The sequence below is a fragment of the Eublepharis macularius genome, chromosome 17 (genome assembly GCF_028583425.1).
Source record: "Eublepharis macularius isolate TG4126 chromosome 17, MPM_Emac_v1.0, whole genome shotgun sequence".
In the NCBI taxonomy this organism is placed as follows: Eukaryota; Metazoa; Chordata; class Lepidosauria; order Squamata; family Eublepharidae; genus Eublepharis; species Eublepharis macularius.
In genome coordinates this window covers 30,416,020-30,436,305 of record NC_072806.1, presented here as the reverse complement: position 1 = coordinate 30,436,305, position 20,286 = coordinate 30,416,020, and the positions used below count along the sequence as shown (strand labels likewise).

At 44.6% G+C, this 20,286-nt stretch overlaps 1 protein-coding gene across 2 annotated transcripts in view; it reads right to left on the bottom strand.

Annotated features, from left to right (window-relative positions):
* Window positions 1-3,119: 3,119 nt before the first annotated feature.
* The window catches only part of TRPV2 (transient receptor potential cation channel subfamily V member 2), a 33,407-nt gene continuing 16,240 nt past the window's right edge, over window positions 3,120-20,286 (bottom strand). For both annotated transcript variants that reach the window (XM_055001642.1, XM_055001643.1), the window contains 8 exons: window positions 18,890-18,985; window positions 18,625-18,695; window positions 16,781-16,946; window positions 14,665-14,731; window positions 13,631-13,938; window positions 10,677-10,795; window positions 10,447-10,541; window positions 3,120-5,599 (listed from right to left, as the gene is read on the bottom strand). In XM_055001642.1, the coding sequence (XP_054857617.1) occupies window positions 5,526-5,599; window positions 10,447-10,541; window positions 10,677-10,795; window positions 13,631-13,938; window positions 14,665-14,731; window positions 16,781-16,946; window positions 18,625-18,695; window positions 18,890-18,985 (996 nt within the window). In that variant the 3' untranslated portion in view covers window positions 3,120-5,525. The remainder of the gene's footprint in view (window positions 5,600-10,446; window positions 10,542-10,676; window positions 10,796-13,630; window positions 13,939-14,664; window positions 14,732-16,780; window positions 16,947-18,624; window positions 18,696-18,889; window positions 18,986-20,286) is intronic.

Genomic DNA, 20,286 nt, shown 5'->3' with positions numbered 1-20,286 from the left:
ATAACCTTGGACATGGCCAAGGCTATTGCAGCCCTGTTCTTTTAGCAAACAGCTATAGCCTAAATGCACTCTGCACATGCTCATAAGCTTTTTTTTTTTTGCTATGGTCATGGATGTAAATAATCAGGGTGCAAATACACCCTCAGGAAGAATAACTGGGATATAAAATTCATCATCACTGGGGTGGGGGAGGAATTAAACTTTTAGTACCACTTTTTTTAAAAAAAATCCCCCCCAGATGTTAACCATTGGCCTAAAATTGTCTGCAGACTAGATGCAACCATAAAAATGGCTTTAAAAAATGAACCTTGAGGTTAAAGAAATATTTTGGCCTGGTGCCTAAAAGACAGGTGAGTAGTTGCTTGGTGAGCCTCTAGCTGGAGGCAGAGGGTATTGTAAAGATGAGGTACCACCACGGAAGAGGCCTCGTCTCTAATCACCACTTGCCTCTACAGGCAGGTACATGGAGAGGTGGGATTGAGAACAGAATTTATATCAGTCATCTGCACTTGGGTTTTCCTGTTTGGAAAAGAGAATTCAATTGTGAATTCTCAATAGCACAATATCAAAAGGCCACCCCATCACCTTCAAATGATTTTTTTTTGCTATTCTGCTGTAAGAGACAGACACTGAAAACAGTATGGGTGGGTGGTCCATGCTTATGAAAGAGGGTATTTGTATGATTGTGCTTCTGTACATAACGTTTATTAAAAAGTGCGCCTGTGTGTGATGTGGGAGTGTCTGTGTGCATCTTCCATAAATGGGTTAGTATTTTTAGAATACAAGTGCTTGATGGGAGAAAAATGGGATTCTTTAGATCCAAATCAGGTCTCTAGCATGGCTTTAAAAGGGGATTCGACAGACTGACAGAGGGGAAGTTCGTCGGTGGCTACTAGCCATGGTAACTAAAGCTAACCTCCACATTCAGAGGCAGCAATTTTCTAGATTCCAGTGCTAGGAGCAACTCAGTTTCCAGAGGCAACTGGATGCTGGACTCGGTGAACTACTGGTCTGATGTTTTTATAAGCCAGACTTAATTTAGTCTGTGGTCCGTTTGTATAAGTCAACTTGAAGTTTACTTAAAACTGTGTGCACGCCCCAAATTGTATAGCTGGGATAGCTCTAAGATTAGAATTGGGCCGGGGCTCTATTGAAGCCAAAGCATGGCTGCGTGTATTCAAACATAGGCTAAAGGTCTTTTTTTCCCACAAAGGAAGATGGTTTAGCTTTATGAGCTAAACCAAGATCAATTCTATTCCCATTGGATGCAAGAAATAGACAAGAAACTATCTAGTCTCAGCCTAGAAAAGGACAATATATTGAGACTTGGAGAAAGTGAATCCATACTAACTATCAAGAAATGCATAAAAGACCTAGATTACTCCAGCTCAGTTATACAAGCTTGGAAAGTATGTTCCACCACGTTCTTTGGCATCCTCCCACCTCCAACCATTCCAGCCTATAGTAAATATCCAACATTTCCTCACTACTGTAGAGCATTCATGCTTGTATGTCAAAATGCTGCCCTTCCCCCCCCCCCATTCTGTAATTTGCCTTATTTGGACAGACTCTGCCAATGTGATTTGAAAAAGGTTGACGCCCTGTCCCATATGATATTGGAATGTCCTCATTATAACTTTTGTTGCAAATTATGGAATGCCCCTATTTTAACTAAATTACCTCCTACTGTATTCAAAGATAATATAGTTCCTTTTCTGCTGGTGGCCAGTGGCCCAAGAATTACGCTGGCCGTGGCCAAGTATCCACCATATTTTCCTTAAAGAAATAAAGACTCCCTATCTGCTGCTCAAGATCGTTGGATCAAAGGAGCTTGAAAGGAAAAAAGAAAGGGCTGTGTGTGTGTGTGTTTTCTGCTTTTCATAATTAAATGTCTTCTCAAAGCAGCTAATGAAAATAATTTTAAAAGTTCCTAAATTATATGTTAAAGGATATAATGTCTCACTGAAGAAAAGGCAGGTTTGCAAGGGAGCTGTCGGTTTAAAAAATAATTTTTATCAATCATTTGTGGGGGGGGTTGGAGAGGGAACAAAAGAAAATCACTGAATGGAATAGAAACATAGAAGAGAGGACAGCCTTGTTTCAGCACTCTTGAAGAAAATGTTATTTCTGGACTAGGCCTGGCCTTTGCGATGTGCCAATGATGCCCCCATCCAATCCATCTAAGGGCTTTGCATGAGCCTGTGATATAGTAGGGCTATCATGTTTCCTGTGGTCAGTCACTCTAGGAAGCCTCAAGGAGGGCAAGGATGTGAACCACTTCGTATCATCCGATATGCAGAGATATACTGAAGCTGTCTGGGATCCTAGCAGGAGAGGTAGACCTGCAGATATGCTAGTCCTAGGCCTTGAAGGTGATGACCAGTATTGCTAATTGAACCCAGAAACTAATCAGTAGCTAATGGGGTGACTGCAGAATAGATGCAAACTCTGCCTACAGTAACTAAACTACAATATTCTGTACAAGCTGGAGTTTCCATGTAGTCTTCAAGGGTGGATCCATAATGTATTACAGTAGACTAGTTGTGAGGTCACTCTGGTATGCATCAGTGTGGTCTTATGGGCTGGGCTAAGGTTGGCAGCTGTTCTGGGCTAAATTAAGATGGCCATAGCACCTTGGAGGAAGGACAGGGCGCTATGTTTTTAGGAGGGAGGGTCCAGTCCAAAGTTAACATGGAGCAAAATTGGAACCAAACATATGGGGAGTGGCGATCAATGGTTGAAAATTCAGTTTCAGCTGGTGGAGATGCCAGATCCCCACACTGCCCAGATTGGTGGGGGAGTACAGGATGCCTAATGCAGCATTCAGCATCCTGAAGCCAAAATGAATGGAGCTGCATTCCATCCCTTCTCTATGACTAAGAGCCAAACTACAAGTGACGCCTGACACTAATTGGACACTTGTCAGCTTCCCTTAAGTTTTGATGGGAAATGTAGGTGTTTTGGTCTTGCAGCTTGGCTCTCCGACTGCTGTCCAATGGACTTTTCAACTGTCACTTGTCCAACATTCCGCCAAGCTGCCTACATTTCCCATCAAAACTTGAGGGAAGCTGACAAGTGTCCAGCTAGTGTCAGGCGTCACTTGTAGTTTAGCTCTCAGACACCCCTGCACTCCCCTCTCCAGAAAGCCTGTGGCTTGGGGTTATGGAGGGTGAGGGAGCCAAAAGATTTGGAAGGAGGAGTCTCAGAGAATGGGTTGAAAATCAGATGGGAGCTCAGAATAAATGAGAAAAAGATGGGAGGTAACAGACATCACTTTTCAAAGGTATTAATGAAATTCAAATAGGAGGCAAGAGGAGGCTCCGCCCTATGTGGATTTTCGCTTTGTTCACCACCATCTGCTCCAGGACCCCAGCTGCCACCCAAGAGCTGATGCAAGGAGGAACGGGGGGGGGGGGGGCTGGTTACATGTCCAACCACCCTTCTGTCTGCCTCATCCTGTGTAACCGCAGTGTAACCTGCTCCTGGGCTGCCTCTGGCTTCCTGTTTTTAAGAACTGAATGGTGAGTAGGGAGTACAGGTTGCATAATGCATTATAATTATTGCCTAATACAATAACCAACTCGTGTTTGTCCATAATGACATATTAAATGCAATGACATATTAAATACCAGTCTGTTATAGCAAAATAAAACAAAAGTCCAGTGGCACCTTAAAGACTAATGTTGAAATAAATGTTACTCTTTACCTACCCTTCAGCTACACTCATTACCATAGTTCATTTGGTTGTGAGATACATTGAGGGACTTCTTGCTATTACTGAGGATTTTCTTAAAATATCGTATTCCATAAAAAGAATGGCACTTAAAAGGTTTTTTTAAAAAATATCTGTATGCAACTTCTATATCTCTGCATTTGATGCTAAAAAATGCAAAACCAACGAATTACTCTTTTGATGTATTGCTCTTTTGGCTCCAGTACAGCAAGCAATTTCCTTGTCAATCAGAGGAAACAGCAGGAAGAATATCCTGTTTTTTTTCAGCCTCTTTATGCAAGGATAGTGTGACTCCTCTGTACTCTCCACCTAGTTTACAGGGACATAAAAGAGACAGGACAAGAACCATGTGTATTATTGAATATGTAATAATGAGACCTAGAGTTGTGTGCCACCAGCATGCTTACTGCATACATCCCAAATCTCCAAACAACATCACCGAGTAGTTTCATTCATCGATGAATAACGCAGAAGACAGGACAAGATCTCTGCGGTACCCTGCAGACCAACAGCCTCAGGAATGGGCTAGTCTTTCAACACCACTTTCTAAGATATAGGGCTGCTGTATAGCATCCCAAGCATGAAAAGGCATCTTACACCATTGATAGTATTAAATGTTGCAGAGAGTTCCTGGGAAAATCAATACAGCCATACTTCCCGACTTATCTGTTGATGTACATCACCCACCAGAGGGACTGAGGCCCTCTTAACCCCCAAATCAGATTCATAAAGATCCCAAAGACCAGTGTCATCCAGCAAGCTTGAAAGCAGGATTCCCATAATACGCTCAATGGTTTTGGCTAAGAACAGCATTTTTCAGAGGAGTTAGCCATGTTGTTAGTCTGTAGTAGCAAAATTGTAAAGACTAGTCCAGTAGCACATTTAAGACTAACCAACTTTATTGTAGCATAAGCTTTCGAGAACCACAACTCTTTGTCAGATGCATCGTCAGCTTTTGAGAACCACAGCTTTCTTCGTCAGATGATGAAGAGAGCTGCAGTTCTCGAAAGCTTATACTACAATAAAGTTGATTAGTCTTAAAGGTGCTACTGGACTCTTTACTAGCATTTTTCAGGACAGTAAAAGTATGCCATTTGATGAAGGGCCTCTGCTGAACAACATTGTGTGTTTGTTTAAAACTTTGGCCTGTCTCTCTTCATGCCTTATGGCTCTTTTATCCATGTATGTGACATCAAGTGATGAACATACAGCAGTGCGGGAGTTAATCTTTTCACAGGTTTGTTAAACAGAAGTGACTGAATATGAAGGGTGTAGCCAGTTGAGGGACTTTGAGGCAGAGAGCCAAGCGGCTGGGAGCCTGGAGGGAGAGACTGAGTTCCGACTGGAGAGTAATTAACTCACTAAATAGGGGGCTGTTGCTCTCTGCTGGGGCCAGAGTTACCAACCTCCAGGAGAAAATGGCAGCTTCAGAGGGGGTACTCTGTAGAATTACACCATGTCAAGGTTCCTCCTCTTCCCAGACCCTGACATCCCCAGGATCCACCTCCAAATCTCCAGGAATTTCCCAACCTGGAGTTAGCAACCCCAGCTGGAACCCTGATTGCTATATGGTTTCCAGTAAGGGCTGGCCTGTGACATGCAACGTCTCAAAAGCACAGATCTTAGCCCAAGCACAGTCTTATTGGCAGCTTCCGTTGTGATTTTTTCTTTAGATCATGCTCACAAAATTGGCCTAAGGGATTCAGCCATGAGCTGCAGCCAGGTTCTCCGAATGCTTTGTGCCTTCTTAACAGCTTCATCTTGCTCGTTAGCTGAGTTGATGCAACAGCGCCTATTCCTCTGGTGTGGATGCTGTGGTAGACGAGTGGGCCTTTCCCCGCGATACCCAGCTCCACAGGCTCTTCTCTGAAAAAGGAGACAGAATAGGGAGTGAGGCATCTGTAAGGCTGACAACCTCTCGGTGGGGCCTGAAGTTCTTCTGGAATTACAACAGATCTCCAGACTTCAGAGATCAGTTCCTCTGGAGAAAAAGACAGCACTGGAGAGCAAACTTTATGGTATACCATAGATTCTAGACGAAATCCCTTCCCTAGATTTCCCCCTCTACAGGCACTACTCAGAAATCTCCAGGAATTTCCCAGCTTGCCAATAAGAACACCACCACTACTCTGGGCTGGATTTTACCCTTCTCCTCCCACTCCACTGAGCAGAGTTTGATGCCTTCCTCCAGCCTAAGGTGCTTTCCTTCAACTTAAGTGGCTCTCCCTTAGGCTGGAAAAAGGCTCCTTGGAGGAAGGTTGGATCCACTCCATTATTAAGAACAATCCACTTCAAACATTTACACTTCCCAAAATAGTGACACCTAAACTAAAAGCAGTAAGAATAAAAGTGGCAGAGGCAAAAAAAACCCCAGCAATTTTAAAAGTTAGGAGAGAAATATAAAACCCACAGTTGCCACATCAACAAAATTACAACAGAGTTATCGGTTTACAGTACTTAAGAAGACCCCCCCCCAAATCATTAAAATTCAACCTCATGCAAATCCATGGTAGTGGGGGGGGGTGTCAACCAAAAGCTCGGGAAATAAATGCATTGCAGCCATCCAGTGCCAAACAAATGCATTGAGGACAGCTGATTCTGCAAACGTTGGATACTGCACTTCCAATCCTCTTTATAGATCATTTGGAATGGATTTTTTTGTGTGCGGAACAAAAAATCCACCTCAAACGATTGATAAAGTGCATTGAAAGTGCATTATCCAACTTGTGCGGAATCAGCCAAGGTGAGATATATGGTGCTAAAACAATTTGCGTAATTGTGGGGAAATTTATTATGATGTCTGTATACCTAAGGTGTTAGGGGTTATCATTGTGACTGAGCCTACTATACCACTGAATTGAGATCTGCAAGAGACAGATTCGAATATCTACTCTGCCATGGAAGCTCGCTGAGTAGGCTTGGGCTAGTCACTCTCTCTCAGCCTAACCTTCCTCTCAGGGTTGCTGCAAGGATAAAAAGGAACGGAAGAAAACAACGTAAGCCGCTTTGGCTCCCCAGTAGAGAGAAAGGCAGGGTATAAATGAAGCAAATAGATAAATAAATCCTGGCTTTTTTCCCCCACCCCCGACCTCAAGTGGCAGGGAGAGTAAAGGGGTATCCATCCCAGTTTGGAAACAATTGAACTGGAAAGAGGTTTTTTTTCTGAATGGCCGTGGTCTGGACAGGTCCTCAGCAACACGTCCTCGTGCAGAGTTGGAAGCTGTATCTCAGAAGAAGCAGAAAGACGGCAACAAATGGCGCTGAACTTCTGAGCTGAGGTCTTCATTAATATTTGCAGATCCACCGAATCACTGCCAATGTTCCCACTAAGCTGAGAATGTCTATAACTGGGCCTTTTCCCATTGGTACCTCTACTGAAATTGCTCCCTGGGGAAGAGAACATTCCTAAAGACAGGCAGCAGAAGTGACTCTTTGCCAGCATGGAGCACCCTGCCTGCATCTTCTGCCATTCACTAGGAGCAAAATGTATTTCATTGTCTATAAGCTACTAGGAGCACTGCATTCTCCCATCTGCCTAAGGTTGCCAGCTCCAGGTTGGGAAATTCCTGGAGATTTGGGGGGTGGAGCCTGTGGCAGGCAGGATTGGGGGAGGGGACAAACTTCAGCAGGGTATAATTCCATAGAGTTCACCCTCCAAAGCAGCCATTTTGTCCGAGGGAACTGATCACTGTAGTCCGGAGATCATTTCTAATTCTGGGAGATTGCCAGGCCCTGCCTGGAGGTTGGCAACCCCAGCCCTGGCACATGGCTTTTCTATGGTGTATTTTAGCCCTGAGAACATTTTCATTGAGCTATCCTCTGCACCCCAAGATCTCTCTCCCTCTCTGCCATAGAGTCCATCCTCCAAAGCAAGAACTGATCTCTGGCCTGGAGACCAGTCGTAATTCCAGGAGATCTCCAGTTACCACCTGGAGTCTGGCAACTCTACATTGTGACAAGCACAGTGATCCTTGATAATATGTGAGGAAGGTCCTGACCATGAGCTTTTGGGAAACAATTTACCAGTGGGATCCCGTTCATCTTGTACTTTTTCCTGTTAAATTCAATATCTATAGATATAAAGACAAGTGTCCAACTCCTGACGGACTCATCAACGCCCAGCCCAAACCCCTGGACCTAGAAACATGAAATTTGGGGACAACATTCCTTTCATGATGTAAACACCCACTAAGAAGGGACTTTAAGAAATTCGCCCCCTAAGGGGGAAAAAAGGGGTCAAATGTGTTTTCCTAAAGGGATACAGCTTCCCTGTGTGGCTGGCAGGTTGCTGCCTGCTTGCGCCCCCGCCAACTGCCAGCTCAGCCACTCTTCCCTGATTGGGCCAGCCTTTCAAGGTCATATGCCTATGTGGGCTGACTGGGGCTCACAACATTCCACACCTCATCCCTCCCCACCCCATAGTTGGAACACAGCGGTCATTTTGCATATGCAGCTTGATTGGTCCTCACACCCTACAGTCTAAATAATCTGCAGTTGCACTTGGAAGTCATTGAATGTGTCCTCAAATGCACCTCCCAGTCTTCCCCTCAAAGTTAACTAGGGTTGCCAATCTCCCTGAGGGGCCTGGCTTTCCTGTGTGGCTGGCAAGCTGCTGCCTACTTGCACCACCACCACCCCCTCTCTGATTGGTCAGCTGTGGAACTCTGTGTTCGGAGGTAAAAATCAGGTAAAGGAAAGCAGTCGAATATCAAGTGGGAGAAAGTTATCCCAGACGTTGGAACCTGGCCCTTGAACACGAGTGCTTCGCTGGGGAACTGAGGGAAAGGCCTTCCTCATTTGGGGTTCCACTATGGAGAAGCCTGCAGTGGTGGCTAGCACCAGCCCATCTCTCCTCTGAAAGTTAGGCCTCTCAAATGACAGGCAAGCAGGCAGGGATCTAAGGGAATCAGCAATCCTGCAGGACTTTCTCTCTTCTGGTATGTGAAAGCTGTCGTTTTCTGTGGTAGTGGAGAGTGCCATCAAGTCACAGCTGACATGGCAAGCCCTGCTGGGGTTTTCAAGGCAAGAAGCTAACCAAGGTGGTTTGCCATTGCCTGCCTCTGCATAAAGACCCTGGTCTTCCTTGAAGGTCTCCCATCCAATTCCTAGCCAAGGCTCATCCTGCTAAGTTTTCTGAGATCTGAAAAGATCGAGGTTGCCTGGTCAAAACTGACTTCCTTGGAGAGAGTAAAGTTACACGCTAAAACAGGATATGGCCCTGGGCTCTGCACTTTAAAGCAGGGAGACCAGCATGGATTTTTCTCTTTCCCCATTAATCACTCTTTATTTCTTTTACTTAATTTATACCCCACCTTTCTCCATAGTAGTGACCCAAAGCAGCTTATATAAATTATTCTCCCCTCCATTTTGTCATCACAACAGCCGTGTGAGGTAGGTTAGTGTAATGATTTTAAGTAAATGGGGGCATGTGTCTTTAAATGCTTGGTTTGAGCTAGGTGAAGAGTGGCGGGGGTGAGAGAGGGAAGAGTGAGTGATGTGATTGGTTGATGACAGAGTGTGGGCGGAGTGAATGGAGTTTAGACTGACTATGCAGAGAGTAAAGTGGCAGTCAGAGAAAGGGAGGCTGGCTGTGTGCTGCCTGAGTATATTGGAGGATTTATGAGAGAAATATAACCTGTGTGGAACCTGAACTGAGCATGTTTGTGAAAGGACACTCAGTCAGGGCAAGAGAGGCCAGCTGTGTGCTGCCTGAGCAGGTTTCATATTTCTGTGAATGAGAGTCAGAGAAAGAGAAGCTAGCTGTGTGCTGCCTGAGGAGTTTAAGCATTTCTGTTACAGAAATATTGAGTCAGAGAAAGAGGCTAACTGTGTGTGAAGCCTTAGAAGAGATCTGTGTGAATGAGTTTATAGGAAGTAACTTTAAGAACCGAGAACTACGTTTATGAAACCGATAAGCTTCTTGACTAAATAAAAGATTATTTTTGTTTTGTTATATCCCAGAGTAGCGATCATTTCTATATCCCATTCCTATCCTCAGGGCCACATAGAACCACGAAGGAGCCTGACGCTTAGGAACGTTACCAAAGGGAAAACTTAAATAAAATATATTGAAATATAATATTCCTGGTGGCAGCAAACTACCTAGAGGGTGTTAAGGGAAAGATTAAAAGAAATATCTACTCAAAGAAAGTAAAGGTCATAACAGTTAGGCTGAGAGTATGTGACTGGACCAAGGTCACCCAGCGAGCTTCCGTGACAGAGTGGGGAATCCAACCTGTGTTGCCCATATCGTCGTCCGTCACTTTAGCCACTAACCCACATTGGAACTTACCTTGGGCCTAAGGTTGCACGCTCTAGCTGTCTAAACTGGGGGAGGGGTGTGTGCCCATTCCCAGGGCTTTTTTTCTGGGAAAAGAGGAGGTGGGACTCAGTGGTGGAACTCAAGACCGCACAAGGATGTCACTTTGGGTCAGCTGGAACGAGGGGGGAGTTTTTTAAAGTTTAAATTGCCCTCGGCAAAAATGGACACATGGTCGGTGGCCCCGCCCCCTAATCTCCAGACAGAGGGGAGTTTAGATTGCCCTCTGTGCCGCGGTGCAGAGGGCAATCTAAACTCCCCTCTGTCTGGAGATTAGGGGGTGGGGCCACCGACCATGTGACCATTTTTAAGAGGTGCCGGAACATTCCACCACATTCCCGCTAAAAAAAATCCCTGTGGGATTTGGAGTGGATAAGTGGGTGTAGTTTCTTACCTTGAAGCTCAATTCCAGAGTCCCCAGAGCTCCCAGGATCTTCACTGAGGACTTCCATCTCTTTCTCCCAGTGGGCCCAATTTATTTCTTCCACTCTAGAACACACATACCCCCCCAAAGTGTTACAGTGTGCTGTCTTGGATAGCACAGCCAAACGGTGCACAGATATACATGCCAAACTCCTACACAGGCTCAAAGCTGAGGCAAAGCTGCACCAACAATGGACTTACCGGAAGACCCATCTTTTGTCTTTTTCTCCTGAGCCGACCGGCAAGTAGCAGGCAGATCTCTGTGGCTTCTTACAATACCAAAGCCAGTTCTTCTCTATCTCCAGGATAGTGACAGCTCTCTGAAGATACAGGACATGGAAAAAACAATTTTCACACTGCATAATTATCCTCTTGGCTCCTCAGACCTACAGGAGAAGATTAGGGTTGCCAACCTCCATATAGGGCCTGGAGACCTCCTGGAACTACAACTGATCTCCAGACTGTGCAGATTAGATCCCCTGGAGAAAACAGCTGCTTTGGAGATCAGACTCTATGCGGCTGAGGTCCCACCTCTCCACAAACCTCCCCCTCTCCAGGCTCCCAAATCCCCAGGAATTTCCCACTCCAGAGTTGGAAACTTTTACTCTGTATCACGCCTTTGTGGAAGGTGCCCCTGGCCTGTGATCTGCTGTATTATGTTGCCAGCAGCACAGCTGCCCAAGAGATACAGAAGCTTGTGGAAACAGCAATTACATCTGGCGGCAAGTGGATAGGGCCAGGATGGGGTTTTCACTTGCCCCCATGGAATTCCCTGACTCTGGCCTGGCTGGCCACCATCAGCAACGCATCTAGAAAGAAGGCCACAGCTCTGTCTAGCTGAGCTGTCTCACAAAGAAGAAACCCAATTGAAAGAGGGATATTGGAATCAATCCCCAGACAGCTTTCAAAATTCAACTTTATGTCTAACCAAACCAGGCTTCCGAACAGGTCACAAGAACAGGTGGACTTTTCTTACTACCCCTATCCTGCAGTCACTCCATGGTGCTAGTTACAAGGCCTTCTACTGTCTGGGACCCACATCACTGCAGAGTCGCCTCACACAATGTGTGCCACAGTGACTGCTTCCCTCCTGATGAAAACCCTTTAAAGGTCCCACTCTGCAAACGGGTTAAATCAGTTTTTCCAGAGTGGTTCCTTGGAGGTGGTGAGATGACCTAGGGAGTGCTAAGAGGCAAGGGGTGGCAGGAAGGCACTGGAGGTGGGTCCCTTCGACCGCACTGTTCACTTATTTACGATTGCCCCGGCTAGAGCCTAGAGCCTTTCCTCACTTCAAGTTCCCGTCTCTGCATGGTGCTGAAATCTAGTGGAAACTACCAGAATTTTTAGTTAACATGCCACCAGAGCTCTAGTCAGACCAGTATACCACATTTTGAATAAATGTGCAATTAATTGCTACAGTTTTGAATTTTATTGTTATTATCTTCTTTAGGGGGTTGTGCAAACCGCTATTCTGAGTAATGCTTTTTAAAGGGAAGGTAGGGGTCACTGAGGACAAGTTTATAGAACCAAGGGGCCACTGGCCTGAAAAACGTTGGGAACCACTGTGTTAGATCAACAACAGCCCGTACTTGAGCTTCTCCGCCATGGTTCCCACCTGTTGGAATGGCCTACCTGGCATTCAAGAAAGCTCTCACGCCCTTGTCATTCTGCAGAATGTCTAAAATGGAATTGTTCGTGAGTGTATTTTTATAATGTGGAACAAGGTTGTGAAATTGGGGCAATTTTCATAGCTTTATTTCTTATATGTATTATATTGCTTTGTTTGCCAAATTTGCAATTCTGCCCCCTTACATTATTTGTATGTACTATATTGTCTAAGAGCATTGTTTTCTAATTTGGTGATCCAATTTTATTCTTCATCAGTTGTTGTTATGTTTTATATTATTTATATTTCATTATTTTAATGGTGTAATAAAACTTGGGTTTCTGTGAGAAAGGCAAAGTATGAAGGAAATATATAAAAACAGAACACCAACATAACATTAAGGGCCCATCAACACATTACAAAGTCCTTGTGTTTGTTATGGAACAGCAAGAGGATCTTATCATATGTGCAATGGGGGTTTTGTGCTTCCCAGACGCACATCAGCTCTTTTCTGTTTGCAACCCTAAGCAAGCAGGGGGAAGTTGCTCAGTTCTGCTCCCCGCCATCTGTTTTGGTATCCTCGAATCATTCCACAGAGTTGCTGTTTGACTCCATTGTGAAACTTATGTATACCTATGTCAGTAATGTAATTTTTACTTACATGATGACTTTGTAATGTGTAGATGGAGCCTAACACTCAATACAAAAGTTCCTTGGGGATTCTCTGTGCTGTTACGGCAGAATGGAGAGGCCTATGTACTGGCAATAGAGAATAGGGTCTGCCCCTTTAAAGGACAGACTCATGGGAAATGTAGTCTTTTAACCATTTTCAGGCAATTTCCTCCAAGGAAGAGCAGGAGCTGTGTTTTTATGATAGTTCTTCCTTTCTTTTTTGTATTCACTCTCTCAAACAAGCATAGAAAGCCATCACTGAGCCACACTCTACAGTAACGCAATTCAGCCCAATTTGGGCCCAATTTGTTCCCCTGGGGAGTGCGGGAGAGCTCCCAGGACAGCCCGTGACCTGCACGATGATGTCACTTCCCAGAAGTGATGTCATTGCACACACCAGGAGTGCACATGCACTGCCCGTGCACACAAAAAGGAAAAGCACAAGGAAGGAGCCAGGCCCCAGATCTCCCACTGGGGGGAGGTCAGGGGATCTGGCAACCCTAGTCTGCACTGATGTTTAAACTGTGAGTAGGATTCCTTTTAAAGCTAGAACTTCTAATGGCTACGTGTTAAAACTCTCCAGAATCAGTAGTTAGCTGTAGTAGGGAATATTCTTGGCCAGATGTAGTTCCTGCATGCTGGAAGCCTGCATAGCTGCTTTCAGCTCTTCCTGTGATGCCCCTGTGAAGCAGTTACTACCATCCTCCTGTTTTCCACCCCATCTATGCCTTCAGACCTATACACAGATAACAGTTAAACTGATGAGTCTTCAACTTAGCTGGATTTGTGTTTGGTAGAGCACATGTCACATTGCTTGATCTGATGCTAACTCAAATTAAGCTGGACCCAGAAGAGAGAGCATCAGCCCTGGACCTACCTGGAGCTTCCAGACACTTTGGCTGTATCCAGAGATCTTGTTGACTGTCTCGCTCATCAGGGCAATAAGCATGTTCAACAGAAGGATGTAGGTTAGGATCACAAAAAGGAGGAGGAGGAAGATCACAAAGTACTTAAATTTCATGTGCTCATGGAACTCCAGGTCCCCCATTCCAATAGTGAACTTGAAGAGTTCCAGAGAAGTCTTAAACAGCCCGGTGTATGTGGCTTGGGGTTTACCATCCTCTGCGACGGGGAGAGATTTGTTCTGGGCCGTCGAGGGGACTTCATTGGTAAGGGTGAAAAGGGCTGGAATAAGAAACTGAGAAGTCAAAAGCTTACCTTGGAGAAACTTTTTGTAAACTTTCTGATTTTAAGAGCTTGTCTGCACTAGCTGTTTTTCTCTAGATGTGCTCCTGCACATACTAGACATAGATGGTGCACTCTATACCTCAGAACAACAATACATGAACCCTCGTTTCTCACAGGACAGTCCACCAAATCCTGTTTCAGAGTACAACAAACTAGAGTCCCTGCATTGTTTGTGTTTAAAGGAAAAGAGACAATTCATCTTTCCACCTTTGAAATACAAATTAAAGCACAGAGAGCATGGTTTCAATTGGGGAAACTGAGCGGGGCTTGAATAGTTAACAGGATTTTGAGGAGAGTGTGTGTTAGAGTCTGACAGGGAAGGTCAGACAGGTTCCCTTCTGGTGAGAGTGAAAAGAAATCTTTTGCCCTAACTGTAACATCGTTGTCTTGAGGAAGAATTCTAGTTAAGAATTCCAAGTATAAAAGCCAACACAAGCTGAAACCCATTTGACTCCCATTCAAGCCAAGTGAAGAAGGGTTATATCTTCTTAAGTGAAGAGAAATAATTCCTGACCAGTGTCTAAAGGTGTTTCATGTCACTTCCTGCCCGATGCAATCCTTTTAACTGGAGATGCTGAAGACTGAAACTAGGATCATTTACCTGCCTGCAAAACAGATGCTCTGACCCTGAGCCATGCCACCCCCAGGACTAATAGAACTCACCTACTGCAAAGCCAAATAGGAAGATCAAGTAGACCAAGAGGAAACGCAGAAGGTCCCTCAGGATTGTCTGGAATGAAGGGAAGACAAATTGTTCAGGAACGTTTGTACAATCACCACAAGCTGCATATGGCTCAGTGCAGGCTGGCTTTAACCACAAACTGCCTTGCTGTGGGGTACCCATGAGGAATCATGGGGGCGGAGAATCCCATTTTTTCCCACAACATCCTCCATGCAGTTCACCAACTTACATGCCAATCAAATATTCAAAATGTGCCAAATACATGGAGATAGGGTTGCCAGCTCTGGGCTGGAAAATTTCTGGAGATTTTGAGGATGGAGTCTGGGCAGGGTGGAGTTTGGGGAGGGACCTCAGGGGGATATAAAGCCATAGAGTCCACTTTCCAAGGCAGCCATTTTCTCCAGGGGAGCTGATCTCTGTGGCCTGGAGACCGGCTGCAATTCCAGGCGATGTCCAGCCACCATCTGGAGTTTGGGAATCCTGAGCAGTGAAAGGTCTACCGAAGGCGTTGCCCTTGTTGAATTCCTCTCCCTCAGCCACCCTGTCTGGAAGTCGTTTGTCCAATCCAAGCCATAATGCTTAGAAAAGGGACAGATAATCCCACAAGAGGGCGCTTGGAGAAGATGCTTCCAAACCTGCCTGTGATGAAAGCAAGATGTAACCACCTAACACCCTCGTCTATATGATCCTTGTATCCCTGCTGTGTGAGATAGGATGCTGGACTAGATGGACTAGTGGCCTGATACAGGATGGCTCTTTTTAAATGGAGGCACATTTATAAGAATGAGAAATGCTGATCATTTTATGGTGATATTTCTCTCTAAGATAGGACTGCATAAGCTCACCACTGGAAGGAAAGTCACTCCAGCCTATCCCAAACAGGGGAGATTAAAAGAAGAAACAGTTGAGATATTGATCACACAGCCGTGTGTGTGTATAAAATAGGTTTGCCAACCCAGGTGGGGTTTGGAATTACTATTGATTTAAAGAAATCAGTTGTCCTGCAGGAAATTGCAGCTTTGGATGATGGACTTTATAGTATCAAACCCACTCGTTTCTTTCCCTCCTACGCTCTGCCCTCCCCAGGCACCACCCCCTAATCTCCAGGTATTTGCCATCTCAGAGCTGGCAGCCCTACTATAAAACCAAATCGCTGACTTAGCTTATGCACTGATCGGACGAAGACTCCTCGACATCGAGATTCAGAATCTCAGGAGTCTTGCAATAGGCAGATGTTCGCCCCTAGGTTTGGGGGGTTTACCCCATGGTTATAGGGCAGAATATCTCACTTGTTTAGTGGCCCCACATTATCGCAGAGCTTATTCGTTAGCTCAGTTTAATGTACTACCTTCTGCAATACTTTATGGGAGATTCCATAAAATGCCATATGCTAACAGGTTATGCACTTGTGCTCAGCGAGACATAGAAACCCTGGAACATGTCTTTTTGTATTGTACTTATTACTGTCATATACGTCCCACACTCATTGACCCGCTGTTGAGAGAGCAAATTGGAAAATCTGATAAATGTAAAGTTATCTTCCTATTGGCTAATCAGAACCAAAAAGATATCGAAACTGTAGCTAAATTTTTGTATCTTGCATCTATGAGGCGAGTTGTGTATTTGTAGACTGAGTTCTGGTTGCGTCGAGTGTTTTTGTTAACATGGATGTAATGCCAATAAAGGTTGCTGCTGCCTTTAACATGCTGACTTCTGTGGCCTCACATTTATACTGGAGCTAGAAAGAAGTGGTTTCACTTTCGAACCTCCACTTGGATTGGCTAACCGAAATTGGGCTCACCACGCGTTGTTAATAGCATTTTAAAGGGGGAAAGAGGTAGGTTTAAAGGACATGTTTTTTCCCCTTTAAAATTCTAATAGCTGGACAAGGAAGCTGACTTTGATTGGGGAAAGGGAGTGTAGGTTGAAGGATTAAATTCCCTCTCTGTTCTCCACATGGCTCCAATGAAAACAGAGGCTGTACAAGCCTGCAGTTTGCATTTTATAGACAAAGGGTACTTCCACAGTGGGAGTTCCCTCCCCATATAAAACAGGAAGCACTTTGATTAAAGGAGGCTGGGGGGGTTTCACACCAACCTTCTGTATCATGACGCTGTATATCCCCGTCAGGCGGAATCCTCGGGTGTAATACAGCATGTTCATCCAGCCCAGCAGCAGGGAGAAAACCATGAAAGGCATATGTTCTTCCAGCCCCATATAATACATAGGCACTGAAAACAAGAACATGAGCGACTGCACCAACCTGCAAAAGACCAGGAGGAAGAAAGCATAACATACCATACAGGAGGGTACCAGAGTTTCCCAAGAAAGCTAGAGAGGCACTCTTCCGCAGGCCTAGAGGAAGCATGCCTATCTTGCCATGGAGGCCTATAGTTTCCTGTTCCATCTCACCCCAAATTAAAACAATAGTGTGCAATAAAAACAATATTGCCGTTCTGTTGATTTAAGCTAACAGTCTTATGCCAGCTCTGCCCCTATATCTACCCAGGGAATACAATTACAGGACCCAATGGCATCAACTACACTGTCTCTGGCTCTTACAGCTGCTCATCCTCCAATCTGATATATGCCCTCATGTGCCAACAATGTCCTTCTGCTCTGTACATTGGACAAACCAGCCAACCTCTACGCAAAAGAATAAATGGACACAAATCTGACATTAGAAAATGGAAACATCCAAAAACCAGTGGGAGAACACTTCAATCTACCAGGACATTCCACCAAAGACTTAAAGGTCGCTGTGGTTCAACAGAAACCTTTCAAAAACAAAATCCAACGGGAGGCTGCTGAATTGGAATTCATATGCAAATTTGACTCTGTCAAGCGGGGACTGAATAGAGACTATGAATGGTTATCACATTACCACAGGTAACAGATTCTCTTTACAGAGGCGTGATCTGGGGGAGCCCAGTGACGCCTGGTGTGGGCTTTCGGGGACCACAGTTCTCTTTGTCAGATGCAACTGGCAGGGAGAGCTGTGGTTACCGAAGGCTTATACTACATAGGAATTGGACACCTTCACTGCTACAAACTGACTGCACACCAAAAGGAGATGTTTACATTTCCAAGCAAAGGAATGTTTTGATTGCCTCTATGCTAATTGCATTCTGCCTTCTTGTGATTTATGACCCCTCCCTTTTCTCTCTCTTTCCCCCTCCTCTTCTGTATCTGCCCAGTTTTGATCAGGCATCTGATGAAGAGAACTTGATTCTCGAAAGCTTATGCTATAATAAAATTGGTTAGTCTTAAAGGTGCTACTGGACTCTTTTTAGTCTTATAGTTGCTAAGCCCAGACCCATTTCTTTGTATATTTTGCTGAGTTTTGAGACACAGGCACAAGAAAGTTATTGTGGAGCTTACAAAGCAAGACAGGAATGACCTGCTGACTCCTACCCCCAAAGTTATACCCTTGAAAACTTGTTGGTCTTTAAGGTGTTACTAGGGCTTTTTTTCAGCTGGAACATGGTGGAACGGAGTTCTGGCACCTCTTGAAAATGGTCACATGGCCGTTGGCCCCGCCCCTTGATCTCCCGACAGAGGGGAGTTTAGATTGCCCTCCACGCCAGTGGCAATCTAAACTCTCCTCTGTCTGGAGATCAGGGGGCGGGACCACCGGCCATGTGACCATTTTTGCTAATGGCGATTTAAACTTTAAAAAACTCCCCCCTCGTTCCAGCTGATGCAAAGTGATGTCATTGTGCGGTCCTGCGTTCCACCACTGAGTTCCACCACCTCTTTTCCCAGAAAAAAAGCCCTGGGTGTTACTGGACTGGAATCTCCTCCTACCCTCAAAAGTATTCTGTGGGCACCCCAAAAATTCCCTGCCTCTACCTCTAACCTGATTGGTTCCTACTTTGACCAAAAAGATAACTTCCAGGACTGTCTGTTTCCCTCCCCACTCATCCCCAGTCCCAACGTACAAGAAAACCTGAATACAGTCATCGGAGAGCAGACTTTTCAAGGACAGGCGCCTCCTCCATAAGAAAAGAGTCTAAACAAATGAACAGAGATAGTCTGTTAGAAGGTCAGGAAGATGAAGGAAATGCCTTGCAAACCCCAGCAGGGGTCGTCGTAAGTCAGCTAAGTCTACCACCAGTATGTTAGAAGGACAGGGTGAAGGGCCAATTCACAGCACAGCAATAGGGCCAACTGCATCAGAAGTAGGGAGAGAAGGTGCGTTCTTACCTGAGCTACGAGAAGATAAATGTTACCCACTAAGACAATGGTCTGGCCAATTACCCTCAACGTATCTCCTGGAGTATACTGCTCTTGAAGCACAGGCTGTGGAGGGAGGTAGAAAACCAACACCGATGAAAAACAGCCAGACTCTCTCTGCACATTGCTGCAATATATGCAATATATATAGCAATATATATATATATATATATATATATATATATATATATATATATATATATATATATATATATATATATCATGTTTGCACTTGGTAGCATTGTTTACAAAAGCAGTCTGAGTATATCTCAGGATGTTGGCCTCGTCCTCTCTTCCCAGGAAGGAGGGTGAACCAAGAAGAAAATATGGTGACACAAAATATCGGCAGGCTGGCCTGGGCTCGCCTCCAAACTTTACCATTGTCAACTTAATTTATTTTTTAAAAAACTATTATTTTTAAAAGAGTAATAACAAATAACACTACGAATAATAAACAAACATAGAATACAGACGCTGTAATAAGAAATTTCAACGATATCAACAGTTAATATTGTCAGCACTGAGAGTACTGAATTTGAAGAAGGCTTTCTAGTCATATATATGTCAAAGGGTAGCCAGGATATTACAAATCATTACATTAGGTAGTTGAGATTGATCTGAAGCAGCAGAGAACTCTATGAACGGGAGCTAGATGCTTACAAAAGAAGATTGAAAATTGGGGTTATCTATTGAATGAAGACGGTCAGCAAGTTTTTCCCTGACAAGAAAATCCCACACCTTCTTATACCATATCGTTACAGGAGGGAAGATGCAATTAATGATTTGGCCGCAGTTAAAAGGAAAAAAAATAGGTATTTCCTAAATACTAGGGATTGATTCATTCTCCCATAAACCTAGTAGAATAATCTCTGGCTGTAATGGAACCTTGTGTCCTATAATTTTGAATGCCTGAAAGATGATCTGTTCCCCAAAAGACTGGACAACTGGACAGCAATGAAAATAGTTCCCAGGTGTCATGACAGGTTTTACCTAAATGGAGTGTGTTAAGCATATAGATATGTCTGCCTGAAGCATACAGATGTGTTCTGCTGTTCCTATGTCTTACTTAGACCAATTTATTTTCCCAGAACCCCAAGGCAAAAGACCCAAGATTCCAGCATCATTGGTTAAAAGCTGCCAGTCAGAGGAACTGGGAGAGACTGGTGCCTTTGAACAGCCACTATCCGGCAGAACAGAAACTACTGGGCTGATTAGATGATACCATAGAATGCCTCAACCTACCTTGCATTTCTCATGTGACCCAATACTGACTTTTAAAACCAGGGGTGGGGTCACCTCCAGTGTACAGAGAGAGGACCCTCTTTATCTCTTCCTTTGCATCCCATGTGCTTTAACTAGCAGAGAAG